This window comes from Sturnira hondurensis, unplaced genomic scaffold (genome assembly GCF_014824575.4).
Source record: "Sturnira hondurensis isolate 20B ecotype Veracruz unplaced genomic scaffold, ASM1482457v3 Scaffold0004136, whole genome shotgun sequence".
Classification (NCBI taxonomy): domain Eukaryota; kingdom Metazoa; phylum Chordata; class Mammalia; order Chiroptera; family Phyllostomidae; genus Sturnira; species Sturnira hondurensis.
Window position 1 is genome coordinate 14931840 of NW_028076767.1, and position 20748 is coordinate 14952587.

A 20748-nucleotide genomic window follows, 5' to 3' on the forward strand; every position below is an offset into this window, starting at 1 on the left:
CAGATGCTCAAGTGGCTGGAACTGCAGCCCAACTTCTGGGTACTCAGCAGAGGTCGCAGACCAAGCCTGTTCCAGTGGCGCCTCCCGCACTCCCGCAGGAAGGGACATTAAGAATAGTGGGCACCATTATCACTAGAATGTACTAACTCATTAGCAATTACAAAGTATTTTGTGAACATCAAATACGGATAAAGTAGTGGAATAACTGAAATCCAGTCTCAGATTTAAGGAAAAGGAAGCCACATTTACTGTTTTAAATTTTAATATTTTCCCTGTTAGTTTGTAATTTTGAATGACTTTTAAAATCCCACACCCATGACCCTAAGTTTCTCAAGTGTGAGGAACCCTTTTTAATGAAATATTTTACAGGTCTTTATGTGATTACATTTATAGCCAGTATCTTTTATTGGGAAAATACATTGGAAAAAAAGCTATACCGATTCATTGATACTTGTGTATTTAAATAAACTTGTATTTTATTAGTCATGGGTTGCTTGTGCTGGTGAAAAGGGGAGCTCTAGCATCAGATTGCCTGGTTTCTTATCCCGCTCCATCACTTTTTAGGTAACCTCTAGGTATTTGAGTTTCCTAATATTTGAAATGGAGAATAGTAGCACTTATTTAATAGAGTTGGTTTGATGGTTCGTTGATATATGACATTATAAGCCCCTAGAAGAAGACATGCATTTTTAAAATAGCACACATGGGTGCACCAGACTCACTTTTTAGTCGACAGGTAGTTTTTGGTGGGCTGTGTAGAGAGTGAGAGGACAGAGGCCGTGCTGCTGGTCTGCGTCCTCAGCACTGTGCCTGGCAAGCAGTGGATGCCTGAGTGGATGAAATCAGGCAGGTCTGGGTTCCCGTCCTAGCCTTGCCATTTATAGTAGCTAGAAATCACTTGACCTGTGGGCTGTAAAGTGAGAATAAACTGGATAGGTTTGTGGTGAGGGTACAGTGAGATGATGGATGTAAAATCCTTAGCATAGTGCTGGGTGTGTTCTGCACCAGAGATGTTGCTATTAGCGGGAATTCAGACTATGAAACAGAATTCGGGATGTTGTTTAGTCTATATCAGCATATTCAACTATCCATCAATGTTGTAGTTGGAAAATCCTGCCCTGAAGGCAATTTGTAACTACTATTTCCTTACTTCCTCCTCTTCTTCCTGCTAACTAAACCAGAAAAAACAAGTCTCCAAAGCTTCTTTTGGTGTCTACAGCATGGAAGACACTATTGGATGGCTACCCAACAGCCATTCTTTCTCTCTTGCTGTCAGAGCCCCATTTGTTTGGAAGGAGGGACTGGATTGGATTTTCATTCCCTCTTCTTCGTTATCTCTTTGCAACAGAATTATACATCTACCCCTTTTGGCATGTGACTTTGTAGCACTTTCTGCTGGAGTAGGCAGAGTATATATCCTGCCCAATTTGTGTTGAACTTGGCCAGGTACTTTGTTTGGCAAATGGAATGTTATTGGACATGACAGAGACTTTAAATTTGTTTGTGTGATTTTATCTGGCTTCTTGTACACCTACCATTTGCGATGAGAAAAACATGCCATGGGTAGTGAGTAGTGCCAGAATAAGGAAATATATGGGTGAGACATGAAAACACACAGAGCCTAGATCCAAGCCCACTTGATGTCAGTCAAATGTGGCAGAGTCGTAGGCAACCTACAGGCCCGTGGCCAAGGAACAAATGCTTGCTTGTTCTTGCGAACCACTAAGATTGGAGGGGGGCGTTGCTTGTTATGGGATGTTATCTCAGTAATAGCTGACTAATATAGGCAGCAGTTCGCCCAGCTCCAGGGGATGATTCAAAATTGATCTAAGACATCCTGTTGTTCTTTTTCACGTATTTGATTTCTAGAGTCTCTTGGAGCTATCAGTAGCCGTCTATATCTCATTCACATCTTTTTTTCCCCTGAACCATACACATTACCTGCGAATTTTAAATGGTCTGTATCACACTTCACACCTAAATACAAGGGTGGGCAAAAAATTAGTTTACAGTTGTTCATATAGTAAAGAATACAATAATTAATAAATGACAATATGAGAATAAATTGTTTCACATACTCACCATTGTAACCCTACTTTTGCCAACCCCCATATTTCATCATGTGTTTCCCAAGAACAAGGGCATGGCTATATGACTACAACTCACCACCGTCAGGGAATTTAAAATCAATATAACCCTGTATCTAAAATTTGTATGCATTCAGTTTTCCCCAGGTATCCCCAAAATGTCCTTTAGAGCTTCCCACCCTCCCAATCCAGGATCCAACCAACGATCATACATTGCATTTAATTGCTATGTCTTATGTCTTTTAATCTCCTTCAATCTATAATGGTTTCCTAGCTTCATTTTCTCTCAAGATTGCCATTCATAGTTCAGACCAGTTGTTTTGCAGAATGTCCTTCAATTTGGACTTGTCTGTGTGCTCACGATTGGACTTAGGTTAAACATTTTTTTTGCAGTGTATGTAAGTGCTACTGCAGATGATAAGCTTTACAGTAGGTCATGATGCACCAGAGAGCTACAGGCCTGCCGTGATTCTGCTTTTCATCTTGCATCTGTGTTTTGTAAAGAACAAATAGGAAGATTATTCAGTGACCCAGGCTGCGCTGAAAGCTGATTTAAACCTCCATTACATAAATTGGATTCACTCAAAATTCTACTTCACTCTGCGCTACATACAGCTCAGGAATCAGAGGGCTGGTACCTGCTACTGACAATCAAATCTTTTCATTCTGGAGCTTATACTTTGCACTTAGTTTTGTCTTAAAGGAACTGATTCAAAAAACAGACACAATATGTTTGGCAACATAAATGTTTTAACTCTAATATAGAGTTGATTCTTCCTAGATTCATCCCCCAAGTGCAATGGAAATACTTTCCCTGTTCAAGGGACCCATTTTAGCTAGGGTGACTAAATTTTCCAACTAACTTAAGCGTAACATTTATAGAAAATTATACTTGTATGAGGTGCTTTATCATACATAATTGTATTAAATGTTCATGACAACCCCGGGAGGTTGTAAGATGACTGGAGCCCAGAGAGGAGACTGGTCCTCATTCCAAGTGAGACTTGCAGTTCGTTGCTTGTTGAGACTGGTTTGCAACCATGGGTATGTCACCTGCCCATCTTCCTGAGGCGAGTGGTCGCTACAGAATTGGTTAATGGAATGATTAGGTTACCAGAGCGAGCAGGCTAATTAAGATCTGCAATCCACAATAACTTTTTTAGAAAGAGGGTCAGTCTTAAAACAAAAAATCTCACTTTGACTCATTTTTTAAATCGCATGTTACCTAATAAATTAAGACATTCATTTGTTCATTCAGTTCTCAAACTTTCATTTAGAACTTACCAAATACAGGATGACAAGTTGGACATGATACCTATTAGGATATATGTGTATTTATATGTCCCTATATTCAGATGTTTCCATAAAAGATTTAAGATAGCTTATGGAAATACATATGATTTAACAAAGAACAAAATAAGAAGAAAAAGCAAGCAATTAAGGTGAGAAAATGAAGCCAACAATGAGATTCATATACAACACAATGTGTAAGCTGTGAAATTTTATTTCAAAGGTTGAAGATACTTGAGTGTAAGCATGTTTCTGTGCCAAGTGGAATGGAGAAAGTGAAAATAAATGAGAGAAGACTTGGAGGTAGAGTAGCTGGAGTGAGGTCCCAAGCAGATTAGAAAGAATAGGGTCAAAACCATGAAAGTAGGAGTGAAAATTAGCCCCTCATGAAACTCAAAGGATGTGCTTGTATACAAGGATAAAACAGAATGGGTGTTAGGAGTCGTTGTGGAACACAAAGCAACCCCGCTTTCCTTCCTGGAATGGAGTGGAGAGCAGCTTCAAATATCCAATAAAACTCTGTATTCTGAGACTAAAAATCACATACTCAACTTTTTTTGGCTACCCACCTGACTGACTAAAATTCACGGACCATGCTGCCCGCCGTGCTGTATAATGTGTACCTCCTCAGTGGTTTCTGGGAGCACTTGGATCCTGGGAAGTGAACTTGATTACATATGGCAAGCTTGGCCCTTCATTTTTACCTTGACTTTGAATAGAAATGAAATCTGTAAGCCTTACTTCTCTTATTTTCTTTTCTCCTCCTTCATTCCACAAACACAAACGCTTCTTGTGTGCCATACAGCCTGCCTCCTCATTCCACTTTTTACTTTTTCTCATAGTTGCTGGGGAAGTTGCTGATGAGGAGTTCTGACTCTAATCTGCTCTCCTGGGCAAAGTCTGCAGAGATTCAAACTAAGGCATCTCGAGCCCAAGAAGGTGCCAGATCTACCCTCTTATTCAGAAATGAAATCTTTTAAGCGTCTGGTTCCCTCTTCTCTCCAGCATCAAAGGAGGCTGCAGTTAACCAGCAAAGCCACACATATGTCTTTGAACGGGGAAAGCATAACTCTGGGCACATTGGAGAATCACAATTGGAGTCAAGAAAGAGCTTTAGAAAACCATCTAATGAAACACAGTTTCACGTATGTTAAATATGGAGAAAATTAATGTATCAAATAGCACAAAGCTACTAAAAGGGAGAGCTGGAGCTCGTGGTCTTCTGACTCCTAGACCAGGGGTCTTTCTGGCCAGAGTCATTGCTTACCCAACAAAGCTGGCCTAATGGACTCAGATTTCACAACTGCAGACAGACATTTCTGAGGGAACAATAAGTTTAAATTTGTCGTCCTAAGTGAGATAGGATATAATAGCAGTATTTTCATTTAAAGTGCTTGTTTTCAGAGCACTTCTATTCATCTTCTGGTAAAGTAGGCAACCACCGAGTAACAAGGATGATCAAAACTTGACACGACAATGGGAGGAACTGGTGCGCTTTCATGTCTGATTATTTCTTTTTGCGAACTATGTGCTCTGATCTCCTAAAGAGTTTCCAAGCTGGAGGTGTGCCGTGTCTAGAGATGGGAAACTAAGATAAGCTAGAATTCTGCATATATAGACACTTACACATACATACATACATATACGAGGTCTGTCCAGAAATTATCCACCCATGTTCTATGAAAAATAGACATTTATTGAAAAAGATACAAGATACAAGAAAAATTATACATAGGACACTGGTGCCTTAGTCTCCTTCCAAGTAGGCACCTTGAGACCTCACACAGTGTTCCCAGCTTCTCTTCCACTGTTCAAAACACTCTGCAAAATCCTATGTGGGAATTGCCATCAGCTGCCCAATTATATTTTCCTGAATCTCATCAACAGTCTGAAATCTCTTCCCTTTCAAAAGTGATTTTAGGACTTCTGGATATAATGGAGGCATACATAGACACACTTTGACTCCTCACAAAACCAAAAGAAGGACAACAAATTTAAAAGTAAAAAATAATCAGAACTGCCAGAAAATTGAACTGTATGGAAATCTGACAACCAAGGATTTAAAGAAGAAACATCCATACATTCATACATCCAGACTGGTAGGCAAGGCAGAGATAGGCAGTTGGGGCGGAAAGGACTCATGGCAAGGCAGTGGCTGGCAGGCTGGGCAGTCCCACATTTGCATGCATATAAACCAGGAGGAACAACTGGGGAGCGAGACAGACCACACAACCCAGGGTTCCATTCAGGGAAATAAAGCCTTGAAACCTCTAACTGAAAAAAACCTCCAACTGTAGCAGTGGGAGAAACTCCCAGCCTCATAAGAGAGTTCACTGGAGAGACCCACAGGGTCCTAAAATATACACAAACCCACCCACCCAGGAATCAGCACCAGAAGGGCTCAATTCACTTGTGGGTTGCCAGGGAAGTGACTGAAAGCTGTCAGAGAGTGGAGCAAGCAGCATTGTTCCCTCTTGGACCCCTCCCTCACATACAGTGCCACAACGCAGCAATGCAGATTGCCCTACCCTGGTGAAAACCTATGGCCCCACCCATTACTATGAAACAGGTGCACTGAACAAAAAAAATATGGTCTGAATGAAGAAACATATCAAAGCTCCAGAAAAAAAAGACAACTAAGTGAGGAAGAGCTAGCCAACTTATCAGATGCAGAGTACAAAACACTGGTAATCAGGATGCTCACAGAAATGATTCAGTATGGTCACAAAATAGAGGAAAAACTGAAGGCTATGAAAAGTGAAATAAAGGAAAATGTACAGGCACCAACAGTGACAGGATGAAAACTGGGACTCATATCAATGGTTTGGAGCAGAAGGAAGGAACAAACATGCAACCAGAACAGAATGAAGAAAAAAGAATCCAAAAAATTGAGGAGAGGCTTAGGAACCTCTGGGACAACTTTAAATATTCCAACATCTGAATCACAGGGAGCCAGAAGGAGAAGAGGAAGAGCAAGATATTGAAAAGTTATTTGAAAAAATAATGAAGGAGAACTTACCTAATCTGGCAAAGAAAATAGACTTCCAGGAAGCTCAGAGAATCCCAAAGAAGTTGGACCCAAGGAAGCACACACCAAGACACATCAGAATTACATTACCCAAGATGAAAGATAAGGAGAGAATCTTAAAAACAAGAAGAGAAAAGGAGACAATTGCCTACAAAGGAGTTCCCATAAGACTAGCAGCTGATTTCTCTAGGAAATCTTGCAGGCAAGAAGGGGCTGGAAAGAAGTATTTGAAGTTCAGAAAGGCAAGGACCTATATCTAAGATTACTCTATCCAGCAAAGCTATCATTTAGAATGGAAGGGCAGATGAAGCGCTTCCCAGATAAGGTCAAGTTCAAAGAGTTCATCATCACCTAGCACTTATTATACAAAATGTTAAAGGGACTTATCTAAGAAAAAGAAGATCAAAAATATAAACAGTAAAATGACAACAAATTCATAACCATCAACAACCGAATCTAAAACAAAAACAAACTAATCAAACAACTAGAACAGGAACAGATTCACAAAAATAGAGACCACGTGGAGGGTTATCAGTGGGGAGGGAAGTGGGGGAGAGAGGAGGAAAGGGAAAAGGTACAGGGAATACGAAGCATAATTGGTAGGTACAAAATAAATGGGGGAAGGTTAAGAGTAGTATGGGAAAAGGAGAGGCCAAAGAACTTATATGTATGACCCATGGACATGAACTAAGGTGGTGGAATGCTGGTGGGAGGTGGGTGCAGGCCGGATGGGAGTTAAGGGGAGAAAAAAATGGGACAGCTGTGGTAGCATGATTAATAAAATATATTTAAAAGTAAAGAAAAAAACAAAGGTGATTTTAGTTTTGGGGAAAAACCAGAAGTTTCAGGGCACTAAATCTGGGCTGTATGGGGGGATGAAGTCACCTGGTTTATTTTATGTTTCACCAAAATCTCTGCACAAGATTTGAAGTGTGAGCAGGCACAATTGTCGTGATGAAGCTGCCAATTACCAGTGGCCCGTAAATGGGGCCGATTTTCGTTATATTGCATTTCTCAACAGATGAAGAACATTGAGGTAGTAGTCCTTATTGACTGTTTGGCCTGGAGAGGTGTACTCATGATGGACACCACCTTCACAGTCAAAACATAGTTAACATGGTCTTCATTTTGCTACGACTTTGCTGCACCTTCTTTAGGTGTGGAGAACCAGTTGACTTTCACTGGGGTGACTGGCCTTCATTTCTAGATCAAAGCCATGGACCCAGCATTCATCTCCAGTTATGGCCATCTTGAGGAAATCTGGTTCATTGGTAGGGGTTTGAATCAAGTCATTAGCAACTGCAGCACAAGGTTCCTTCTGCTCTGATAGCAGAAGCTGCAGAACAAATTTTGCCACAACACATTTCATGCTAAGATCCTGCATCAAAATCTGCGACACAGTAGCTTTTGGAATCCCCAGATCAGCTTCTAGTTCTCCCACTGTCAGTCACCCATCTTTGTGGACCGCAGCCCATACATGTTCGATATTCTCAGGTGTTCTGTTTGCAGACCTTCCGGAACGTGGATCACTGTCGACAGATTCTCAACCATCTTTGAAGTGTTTTGTGCCACACTTTTATTTGTGCTGCACTCATTGCATTGTCCCCGAAAGCCTTCTGAATCATCGGCATAGTTTCTGCAGAAAAATGTTCAAGATTATGCAAAATTTGAAGCAGATTTGCTGTTCTATTTGCTCCCAGTAGCAGTTTGGATAAAGCAGCCTCACAGAAAAATCAGTGCTATCAATCAGGACCTTATTAATTTAAACCAAATGGTTATGTTTAGCGTAATAGGGTTTTGTTAAAGGCGTCACCATAGTCGTAGTACTAAGATCTGAAATTATCAAGATACATTATCCACAACATTAAAAACATTCTGCAACTTTTATATTGGGTATTCATATAAGGAAAAACATAAAGAAGAACATTACTGTAGCACATTAACAATGAGTCTATTCTAATTAATATGCAGCCATTCCATTAGCCTGGATTTTCATTAAGTTTTTGCAAATAATCAAGTGAATAATCTCATACAATACCCACATTTTATACACTTTTCCTAATTTTGAAATGTAATAGCACAAGGCAGACAACCAAAGCCATGTGCATGGAAAGGAAGCACTTCGTTTTCAAACAAGGGTGCTGAAACTCAGCCTGAAGGACTTCAGCCAAATCACAGAGCTCGCCAGCTTTTGTCTGCAGCTGGCCCCAGCCCTAAATCAGAGCTGGCTATTGTTTGTTGTTCATAATTCCCCCCTAATTACCTTAGTAATACTAACCAGCTGTCTTAAGTGTCTGGGAGACAACGTGCTGCTCTAAAAAGAGCACAGGACTTGGGACTGGACGGAGGGGTTTGTGCCTCAGCACCACTTCCTGAGAGCCCAGGGAGTGAGATGCTGCTTACATGCTCCCTGTGGAGCCGGTTTCCTCCTTTGTGCAGTTGGGGCAAGTACCTGACGTGAGGAGTTGTTGTAGAGCAAGTGTGATGTGCGCGAAACGCACAGCGTCTAGGTGGTCAGCATGTGGTCCACCCGCCCCACCCCCGCGAGGCGGAGAGTGTGTACTTCCTGAAGCGCAGGCTGCCCTAGTAACGGGTTCAGGCCTTGCCAGCTCAATGAGAGAAGTGGAGGAGTATAGAAGGGGAACAATGTCTATGGGTCCAGTTACTATGGAAGGGCCAGTTTTCCGTGGAGAAAGAACAGAGACAGCATTACAGATCTTCAGGACAGATATCCAGATTTTAAGGAATAGAGTAGCTATTTCCTCTTTACCTATATAGTTGCCTTGGGGAAATTTTTTTTTTATATTGGAGAAGGAATGAGAATAATTTTCCCTCACAGGGCTGTCATGTTTTAGTATGAGTGATCAACTCTTTAGAAAAAGTAATTAAATCCACACTGAAAGCAAGTATTCAGATTTTACAATAATCACTATTTTCAAAAGACATGTTTCAACACGGAAAGATAATCATGAAATTCGTTTGTAATCAAGTCAATATGCCCCATTCCTGGTGGAATGGGGAGGCTGACAAAACCAAAATGAATGCTGATACAATCCTTCGTGTTTTAACTGGAGTTTCTAAGTTAATCTAGCTTCTAGAGTTGTACTTTCCAAAATGGCAGCTGCTGGCCACACGTAGCATCTAAGCATTGGAAATGTGGGTAATCCAAACTGAAATGTGACTTAAGGGTAAAATACACACACACTGGATTTTGAAGACTTAACACGAAAAAAACCCCTGTAATTAATATCATTAAATATCCTGAAAATTGATTATATGTTCAAATAGTGTTTTTATATATGGACTTTAATAAGTCATTCATAATTTGGGAGTTTAATAAAATAGATTATATGGCATTGTTTTCATCTGTTTTTTTCTTTGTATTTTAATTACTAGAACATTAAAATTATACAAGGACTTGCATTGGACTTCTGTTGGATGGTGCTATTCTAGATACAACTACCCACACACAGGAAATACAGAGGGCAGAGAATCATGTTAGAAGCTGTCAAAGTAACCTATGACATCAGTAAGGAACTCTGTAGGACAAATGATTTTTTCCATAAACTGTGCATGGAAAGAAAAAAGAGAGACAGAAGAAAATGTGGATTAAATGAAACTTAAGAGAATTCTCCTTCTGGAATGGCAGTATGAGTTCTGTGGACATGTTCCTCATAACAACCATAGTGAGTAAAAAAAATTTTTTTTAAACGACCAACCATTTAAAGTCTCCAGAAATTGTTTTAAGGTGTATATATACAGCAAATGAAGAAACATGTAATAAAAAATCTGATAAGAGATTTTTTATTTTTATTTTTATTTTTATTTTTTATTGCAGCAAGAACGATGAGAATCTGTAGCACTCAAGCCACAGGTTGTCCTCTTCTCTCTGCCCGTGCGATAAAAGCTCCACTCCGAGGAGTTTTGGCCAACAAGACAGGCCTACCGCTCCCTTGCTCCTGGGGTGAGGGGGTGTCAGCATTTCTCATGGCCCCAGCTTCGTGCTGAAGAGGCTAAATGCCAGGTGAGTGTAGCTGAGAGGCTGGGGTCTCCCTTCCTCCAAGCCCACATAGATGAATGAAGCCTCTACTCCATATTCAGTAGGCTGTGAATACTGGAATCTTGGTCACCCTTGCCTAATAGGGCAGAGGTTCCAGGCCAGGCAAAACAAGCAAAAGGGCAGAGGCTATTGTCTCTGCTGTTTCTAAGAGTGTCACCCTGTGAGAAGGGCCTGCCCCCAGAACTGCAGGCAGTTCTACAGTGGCTGAAAGATTTTGCTCAGATTTTTAACAGGCAGTCCATAAGAACAGAGAGCTCTGGCATTATCTGAAATGGAGTGCAGTTCAAGCCTACAGATAATCTTGAAAACAATGGAGAGTTTGATGGTAAAGTTAGTAGCTCTCTGGGAGCAATAAGCTAAACTACACACCAGCTAGTTCACCAGAAAGAACCAGGAAAAGAGACAGCTGAGAATCTCTCCTTAGCATACATCTTAAAGACTGGCCTCAAAAACTAACTGTTAAAGGCACCTAAATTTAATAGATCAGACCATGGAGTAATTTATGCCCCATATAATGAAAATACTGTGAAATTGCACAGCTGATTTTTGTAAAAGTTGTGGTTCTTCAAAAGGTTAAAAACAGAGTTACTTACCAAGTGACTCCGTGATTCTACTCCTAGGTAGAAAAGAAAACAATACTCAGGAGAAAAGGAAACAGTAAAAGGGTTACATGCTACAGTATGGACACAAGTGAAAGAAACTAGTAAATAACACACCACATATTGAATGACTCCATTTACATGAAATGTCCAGGATAGGCACATCTATAGAGACAGAAATATTCGTGGCTGCCTAGGGCACGAGGTTGGGTAGGTTGGGAGAAATGGAGGGTGACTGTTGAGTTTTTGGATGATGAAAAGTTCTGAAGTTTGATTGTGGTGATCATGTACAACACTGTAAATATTCTTTAAAAAAACTATGGTATTGCCCTGGCTGGCGTAGCTCAGTGGATTGAGCGCGGGCCTGCGAACCAGACGATCGCGGTTCAATTCCCAGTCAGGGCACATGCCTGGGTTGCAGGCCGGTTCCTTGCAGGCTAACTACCAGCAGGGGATGCACAAAAGGCAACCAAACATTGATGTTTCTCTCCCTCTCTCCTTCCCCTCTAAAGATAAATAAATAAAATCTTTAAAAAAAAAAAAACTATGGTATTGTACATTTTAAATGGGTGACTTGTATAGTTTTGAGTTACATCTCACTTTAGCTGTAAATTGGATACAGCTTGGATACTGACAGAAAACACACTAAAAACCGATTTGCAGCAATTTCAGAACATTCATTGAGATGCGTCCTTGCGATTGGTATAATGTACTCTTTTTATATTAACTTTTTAAATATTAATTTAACTTAAAAAATTATATTTGGCATACAGCATTACATTACTGGTAGTATCTGGTGTAATAGTGATAAGGCATTGACGTGCCTTACAAAGTGATCACGGCGAGTCTAGGCACCCGTCCGGCATCACACAGTTGTTCCAATATGACTGACTGCATTCCCTGTGCTGTAGTTTACATCCCCGTGACTAAATTTATAGTGGACAGTTTTTACTTCTTAATTCCCTTCACCTTTTCACCCATCCCCCACCTCCCTTCCACGTGGCAATCATCAGTTTATTCTCTGTATCTATGAGTTTGTTTCAATTTTAATTTTTTGTTCACTTTTTTTAGATTCCGCATAGAAGTGAAATTATATGGTATTTGTCCTCTCTGACTTATTTCACTTAACGTAGTGTACTTTTGGTCCATCTAATGTTGCCATAAATGACAAGATTTTACTCTTTTTTATGGTTGAGCATTATCCCATTGTATTGTCCACTCATCTGTGGCTGGACACCCAGGGGACTTCCATAAGTTGGCTATTGTAGATAATGCTACAATGAGTGTAGAAGTGCATATATCTTTTTGAATTGGTGTTTTTAATTTATTCGGATAAATGCCTAGAAGTGCTGGGTCATATGATAGTTTTATTTTTATTTTTTTGAGGAATCTTCACGCTGTTTTCCATAGTGGATGCACTAATTTACAATCACACCAACAATGCATGAGGATTCTTTTTTCTGCAGATTCTGGCCAGAACTTATTTTGCTGTTTTTTGGTAACATCTGTTTTGACAGGTATGAGCAGATATTTCTTTGTGGCTTTGATTTGCCTTTTCCCGATGATTAGTGATGTTGAGCCTTTTTTCCCAACTGGTAATCTATGTGTCCTCTTTGGAGAAATGTCTATGGAAGTCCACTGTCCATTTTTTAATTGGATTTTTTTATGTTGAGTTGTGTGAATTCTTTATATATTTTGGATATTAACCTCTTATTAGATGTATCATTTGAAAATATCTTCTCCCATTGAGTACTTTGCCTTTTTGTTTTATTAATGGTTTACTTTGAGAGGCAAAAGGTTTTTAGTTTGATGTAGGCATATTTGCCTATTTTTGCTTTTGAAGTCTTTGACCTAGGAGACATAGCCAAAAAAATATTACTGAGACCGATGTCAAGAATTTACTGCCTAATTTTTCTTGTTGGAGTTTTATGGTTCGGGGTTTTACATTTAAGTCTTTAATCCATTTTGAGTTTATTATTGTACATGGTACACGAAAGTGGTCTACTTTCATTTTTGGCATGTACTTTTCTTGTTTTCCAAGACCATTTACTGAAGACTGTCTGTACCCCCATGCATATTCTTGCCTTCTTTGCCATAGATTAAGTGACCATATAAGCATGGACTTTTTTTTCTGGGGTCTTTATTGTGTTCCATTGATATATGTGTCTGTTTTTTTGTGGTAGTACCATATTGTTTTGATTACTATAGCCTTGTGGTTGAGCTTGAAATCAGGTCATTTTGTTCTCAGTATTCCTACAGCTATTTGGGGTCTTGTAGGATTTTTGTTCTAGTTCTGTGAAAAATGCCATTGGTATATTTTGATTGGATTGCATTGAATCTATATATTGCTTCAGGTAAAATAAACATTTTAACATGATTAACTCTTCCAATTCACAAGCATGGCATTTCTCTTAATTTTCGTGTCTTCAATTTTTTTCATCAATGTCTTATAGTTTTTACAGTGCAGTTCTTGTATCTCCTTGGTTGTCTATTAGCAGGTATTTTATTCTTTTTGACGTACTTGTAAATGGGGTTTTCTTAATTTCTTTTTCTGATAGTTCATTATAAGAATACAACCGATTTCTGAATATTTGTGTCCTATAATTTGTGAATTTATTAGTTCTGACAGTTTTTTCAGTGGATTCCTTAAAGTTTTCTATATATAGTATCATGTCATCTGCAAATAGTGAGGGTTTTATTTTCTTCCCTTCCAATTTAAATGCCTTTTCTTTAAAAAAAATTATTTATTTATTTTTGGAGAGGAAAAGAGGAAGAGAGGGAGAGAAACATCAATGTGTGGTTGCTTCTCATGTGCCCCTTACCAGGTACCTGACCCACAACCCAGGCATGTGCCCTAAACTGGAAATTGAACTGGTGACCCTTTAATTTGCAGGCCACCCCTCAATCCACTGAGCCACACTAGCCAGGGGCCTTTTACTTCTTATTTTTGTCTGATTGCTGGGGCTATTGTTCTTTCCAGTACTATGCTGAATAAAAATGGTGAGACTTGGCCTTCTTATTCCTGATCTTAGAGAAAGAGCAGATAGCTTTTCATCACTATGATGTTAGCTGTTTGTCATATATGGCCTTTATTATGTTGAGGTATGTTCCCTCTATTCCCACTTTTGCTGAGTTTTAAAAAAATCATAAATTAATATTAAATTTTGTCAAATGCTTTTTCTGTATTTGATAAAATCATATACCATATTTTGCTGTGTATAATGAGCACCCATGTTCTTGTGCACACTTATACACGAGATATAATCATTGTATCCATGTATAATGTGCATCCTTATTTCTCCCTCAAAAGTTTTGGCAAAGAAGCACGCATTATACACAGCAAAGTACGGTGTATGTTAATATGCATATGGCATGTCACGTTGATTTGTGGCTATTGAACCGAACTTGCACGCCTGGAACGAACCCCTCTTGATCAGGTGTATGATCTCTTCAAGGTGTTGCTGAATAATTTGGTTTGCTAATATTTTGTTGAGGAATTTTCCATTTATGTTCATCAGGGATATTAGTATGTGTATGTTTGTATACACACACACATATTTTGTAGTGTCCTTGTCTGGTTTTGGTATCAGGGAAATTATGGCCTCATGGGATGAGTTTGGGAGATTCCCTTCTTCAGTTGTTGGGAATAGTTTGAGAAGTATAGGTATTAATTTTTTGAATGTTTGTTAGAATTCACCTGTGAAATCGTCTGGTTCGGCACTTTTGTTGCGAAGTTTTGTGAATTATTTTATTTTGTATTAGTAATCTGTTCAGATTTTTTGTTTTTTCCTGACTCAGTTTTGGAGAAACGGGTTTCTAGGTATTTATCCATTTCTTCCAGGTTGTCCAAATCATTTGTAGTTAACTTCTTATAACTCTTTATGTTTCTGTGGTGGTGTTACTTTGCTTTCATTTCCAATTTTATTAATTTTACTTGATTCTGGGTATAGGTTTATTGATTTTATCTTTTCAAGGAACCAGTTATTAGTTTCATTGCTCTTCTCTATTTTTTGTCTTCATTTACTTCCACTCCGATCTTTATTTCATCCCTTCTACTTAATTTAGGCTTCTTTCTCCCTAGCTCCTTAGATGTAAGGTTAGATTGTGTGACATTTGTTTCTTGAGGGAAGCCTGTATTGCTCTGCATTTCCTTCTCGGAACTGCTTTTGCTGTGTCCTGTAGGTTTTGGTCATCGTGTTGTTTTCATTATTCTCTCTTGATTTCATTAACTCATTGCTTACTAGTATGTTGTTGAGCCTCCATATGTTGGTCTTTTTTAGTTTTCTTCTTGCAATTGATTTCTAGTTTCTGTCATGATTGGAGATGCTTGGTATGATTTTACTATTAAAAATATTGAGACTTACTTTGTGGCTAGTGCACTGAGCTGTTGTACAGGTTGGGGAGGGTGACCCCATGGAATGAGTGGCATGAAACAGGGCACTGGTGCCAGCCAATGCTGCCTGTTGGGTGTTATCAGTTGTGGAGCTGTGTGCGTGGGGCTCTGGTGTGGCCTGAGGCTGGTTTTTCAGGTTTGAGGCCGCTTGGCAGGAGCTGCAATGCAGTGAGAGATTGCAGTTTGTGCTGGGTTTGGGGCTGCTTGACAGGAGCTAAACTACAAGCCAAGACTGGATGACACTTGTGCCAGGCTTAGGGCCACAGGTTGGCCTTCACTGTGAGGTTATGGAGAGACTGCAGTACACTGAGGCTGGCTGACACTTGTGTAGGATCTGGAGACAGTGCAAGAGGCTCTGGCCAGGTGGGGCAGGACAAGCAGTTAGCCAGGTTAATGGAGAACAGACTTTGTCTGTACCAGGCCAACTAGGTGGGAGGAGAGCTCACTAAAATAGTGATACTTGCCAGTGCTTGTGTCCTGAGAGCTCCCCTGTTCCCCACTGCTCGTCTCCAGCCTCGAGTTAGTCAATTTAATTCTTCTGTGTATGACCCAGGTGCTTTTGGAGCTGTTGCCTCTGTGCTGGATCAAGTGAGTTTATCTACGAATCCCCCTTTGTCTTTCTTGAATGTAATTGCGGCTGGTTTTGAAGACTGGATGTTATAGGAATTTTTTCCTGACACAGGTGCCCCAGACTGGGACCCCTAATGCTTTTCAGGGGTAGTTCGGCAGCCAAGCTATCCCTCCTGTTTATTAGTTACCACACTGTGCGTGTGGGATCTGCCTGGAGCACGTCTCCTCTGCTCCTCCTACCTGTCTCAATGTGACTTCTCTACACCCTTAATTACAGGAATTATGTACAGCTAGTCATCCAGGTGGTTCTCAGTGATGGCTGTTCTATAATTTAGTTGTAATGCTGATGTGTTTATGGGAGGTGACTTCAGAGTTTACCCACTCCACCTCCGTATGTTAACCTTTTACTGTAATTTTTATAGAAGTGTTTATCAGGGAACTGAAAAACTCCTAATGCTAAGGGTTAAATTGTAGCAATGTTAACATTTTTACCTAATGTAGAGATGGAGTCTTTTCTATTAGCAACGGGACTTTGGTTAAATAGTAATTGTTCTTGACTCCGTACAAGATAACTCGTTTTACTGTACTTCACAGATACTGTGTTTTCTACAAATTGAAAGCAAAACCTTCCACCAGCAAAGATTACTACTGGCTTTACCACAATACTCATTTTACGGTGGTCGCCTGGAAGTGAACCCGCAGCGTCTACGAGGTATGCCTGTACTCACAGACACAACGCTGACAGAGCAAGACCACCAAATCTTATCTTCCAAGTTTGTCACGAAATTTGTTTTTAAAAGTACGGTGGATAATACCTTATCTGAAAGGCTTAAGGCCAGATGATTTGAATTCAGTATTTTTCAGATTTCAGGCGACCCATGTTAGTACACAATTTCCTCAGTGGGGCCTGTGCAGTACCATGTAATGAAATCACCTCTCTAAATTTCTCAAAAGAAACGAATACAACTAAGGGAGACTGATCAGCACTATAAAAACCTCTTGTCAGTTTGGATCACATTGCTCAAAAATGAATTTTTTGTCATGCTTAATAAAACAGTATCAACAAGAACAACAACACAATGAGATGTCTACACGAATGAAGCCAGTGACTAGAAAGTACGATGCAAACACAACTTCATATTACCAGTTATTTAAAAAGTAAGGCCTGCCAACATTTATTTTAAAAACATAAATAACATTATAACAGATGTTTCTGGAATATCAACATGTAAAAAAAGTACAAGAACCCTCCCTCACCTCCAAGGTTTACAGAGCAGTTATCCAGCTATAATCTACTTTCCTCAATTTTCTCAGTTCTTTTTCTTCCGATTTTGACAACTGATGTACAATGTCTTCTCCCAAATCTGTGTTATTTATATCCTCGACCTTTTCCGTGGAATCCTTTTCTTCATCGGAACTATAACTTTCTTTTTCTTCCTCCATATCTACATCATCAGGAATTTCTTCAGCACTTTAACAGTAACAGAATAAAATAGAAACAACATTAAATATATATTTCTAAATATAACTTTCTAATTTAAGATCTATATAGGAATCATATAGGCAAAGTAAATGAATAATCTTGTTATTGCATGTAGTTGAAAAATTATGGGGCTATTACAAAAGAACAGGTGAATTTACAAAAAGTATAACTTTGACTTAAACATCGCATCCTTAAAATCTACAGAGGACCTCTTTTCTAACACTTATTTTCAATGTATTCTATTTAGTTGACTTAATAAACCTGTGTCCTTTAACTACATGTTAAGTCTAAAATAAAGAGAAACACAGGGGAAGAGTATTCTAAAAAAGGGTAACAAAAGCCATCCTGTTTCCCACAACAGGATGAACACGTTTTAAGAACTTCATCACCTCTTAGTCTCCTTAGAGAGCAGCAGCGAATTCACAAACATGGAGCACAGGAAAGAAGCAGATGGCAGCACATGGGCTGGAGTGTGAAGAAGCTAGAGTAAAAACAGAAAAACAGGGTTTTATCTAAAAGGATTAAATGCAAAAGTCAAATACAATCAGCTTTCCCCAGGTAAAAACAAACCAAGAAAAATCTATTCTTACCTACATTTATATAAACAACTTCCTCACCTAAAGCTTAATCTGAAATCCCAAGTCTATGCTATTTGGTTTGGGTATTAAGTTATACAGCATACAAATCATTATTCAAAAGTTACTTGTTACAGATTGTATAAAAAGCCTGATTTATGGCACTTCAATGCATTTAACCCGTTTCACATTTCTTGCTTTAGTAATTTACTCACCTCAGTAATGGCAGGTATGTTTTCTGTCAAGGGTAGCTGCACCAGTTCATTCTCCACAGTTCCATTTGACTTTTCATCTTGCTGTTGCCTATGCTTTCCCAGTATGAAATAAAACGGGGTTGTTGGAAGACTTTCTTCTGCCAGTAGCTGTAAGGATGTAAGACGGAGGGACCGTACTTCAATAAAGAGGAGGAACTGCCTTGACTCAGTAAGAAGTACTACAGAGTCAGCCAAGGTCAGGGATGGAAGAACTTTAGAACTTTCTGGTATGTCTTCCATTTTATAAGTAAGGAAACTGAGACCTTGCAGCCCAATTACTGTGAGAAGTGCTAACAGTGGACACTTGGATGATGGAATGAAACACCCACTGATAACTGCTTTCCCCGCACATCCTACAAACATGATAGCAAAGGGCTTTTCAAAAGGGCCCAGAGCCCCCAGGAATGAGTGAAATGTGACAAGTTGGAAGCAGGAAAGCAGCCTGAAGGATGGTAAGTAACGTAAGAGACCTGAGAAAGGAGGGCTCTAAGCTGGCTGTGGGGTAGGCCAAGTACCCCGATTTATGGGGCAGAACCCTGCAGATGCTGAGATACACAGTGTATCGGTAAAGGGATGAGAAACCCAGGTAGTCTGGCTGGAAGTCTACCGAGGGAGCACTCAGAATCAGGACTGGAGCGTATCTGAAGACTGAAACAAAAGTGTGTCTTCAGACTGGACCGCATGGTGGGTGTGGGGGCAGTGAATTTGCAGCTTAAGGCAGCCATACTTCACAGCGGGGGTGCTTCCCAGAACACTGGCCACCAGGCTCACTGATATCCTCCAGAGAGGAACTGAGAAGAATTTTATCTGGGCAATGTGACCAGCCGAAGAGCAGAAGCACTAAAAAATAATGACGTTGGATTTTCAATGTAGAGGCCAGAGAATAAGTTTCACCTAGGCGGAGCTTCCAAAGGGCTGTTTTCCTCATGCTCACTTTCGAGTAAGAGCAGGCAGCTAAAGCTAAAGATCATGAGATTCTGAGAAAAACTCCCAAAACACAGTCGCAAATACACTGGGGGAAAGAGAGAGAACAAATATCTGATGGAATGGACCATGTAAGAAAGGAAGAGGAAAAAAACCCCCATTGGGTTGTAAAAATGAGAAAAGTCCCAGTAAACAGAAAAATAAGAATATATGAGCACCCAGTTTAGAATCAGGTCCAACACTAAATAATATGATTCTGGAGAAAGAACGGAGAAAAATTACGGCAAAGAAGTAATTACTTCTTTTTAGTTCTCTGATTAGAACCCTTGAAGAGACTCCACAATTCCTTAAAAAAAAAAAAAGCCAACCTCTTTCCATTAATACTGATTTTCACCTCCTATTTAAAATGACAAGCAGCACCTCATTTGTCCTTCTACTTCTATTCCCCCCTCATAAATCTTATCACTTAAATACTACATACTAACTTATTTTATCTGTGGTATTTACTGTCTACACCTTTTGTTAAACTGTAAACACCACAGACTCACTCAGTGAAGTACCTCTAACATTTGGACATAGTGAATGCTCAACAAAAAGATGCTGAATGAATTCAATGAGTAGAGGAGCAAGAATAAGAATGGTACTGGGCTGCACTGGCTGGTGTAGCTCAGTGGATTGAGCACAGGCCTGTGAACCACACGATCACAGTTCCATTCCCAGTCAGGGCACATGCCTGGGTTGCAGGCCAGTTTCCAGCAGGGGACACATGAGAGGCAACCATACATTGATGTTTCTCTCCCTCTCTCCTTCCCTTCCCCTCTAAAGATAAATTAAAAAAATTAAAAAAAAAAGAATGGTACTAGGCTTCTAGTAATATTGGAAACTTTAACAAAAGAGGAAAACATTCTCAAAATTCTAAAAATGGTTTTCAACCTAGGACTCTGTATTCAACCAACCGATCAGGTGGGAGAAAATGAAAACGTTTCCAAACATGGAAGGTCTTTACCTCCCATGCCTCAAGGAAATGTGCTTCACCAAAGTGAGGGAGTGACTGAAGAAAGAGGAAAAGTACGGGTTCTATTACAGTGAGGTGGAACGAAGCTCCTGAAAGAGGATGAATGAAGATCTCAAGATGATTTCGGTGCATCAGGTGTATACAGAAATCAGTCCAGGCTGAAGCAGGTCAGAAGACTCTTTGTAAAAGCATTTCTTCAAGACTTAAAAGAGTACCTAATGTGCCTGAAACTACTAAGCAAACCTGCACGACTAGAACAGTCTGGGATGAATTAGGTGAGAAAAAATAGAAAACTAAGCAAAGGAAGAATTACTAACTCCAGAGAAAAAATTGGTCACAAAGGAAAAAAACCACCTATTAATACATAGCTTGCCTATCAATTGTATTTACTCAGTTAAAATGATGAACACCTACCTGACCAGTTTTAAGATTTATCACACTGCGGAACTGGGAGAAAGAAAGGGTGGGTG

General features: G+C 39.7%; 1 protein-coding gene and 1 long non-coding RNA gene across 2 annotated transcripts in view; one reads left to right on the forward strand and one right to left on the reverse strand.

Annotated features, from left to right (window-relative positions):
* On the forward strand, nucleotides 1–19430 carry LOC118985318 (uncharacterized). Its single transcript, XR_005066096.1, has 3 exons — nucleotides 1–11; nucleotides 4861–4866; nucleotides 18882–19430. It is a non-coding gene; the product is annotated as an uncharacterized LOC118985318 (long non-coding RNA).
* Nucleotides 17173–20748, reverse strand: part of WDR75 (WD repeat domain 75) — a 27902-nt gene continuing 24326 nt past the window's right edge. The window contains exons 19-21 of the mRNA XM_037043776.1: nucleotides 18301–18447; nucleotides 17900–17991; nucleotides 17173–17498 (exon numbers count right to left, since the gene is read on the reverse strand). Of these exons, the coding sequence (XP_036899671.1) occupies nucleotides 17294–17498; nucleotides 17900–17991; nucleotides 18301–18447 (444 nt within the window). The 3' untranslated portion in view covers nucleotides 17173–17293. The remainder of the gene's footprint in view (nucleotides 17499–17899; nucleotides 17992–18300; nucleotides 18448–20748) is intronic.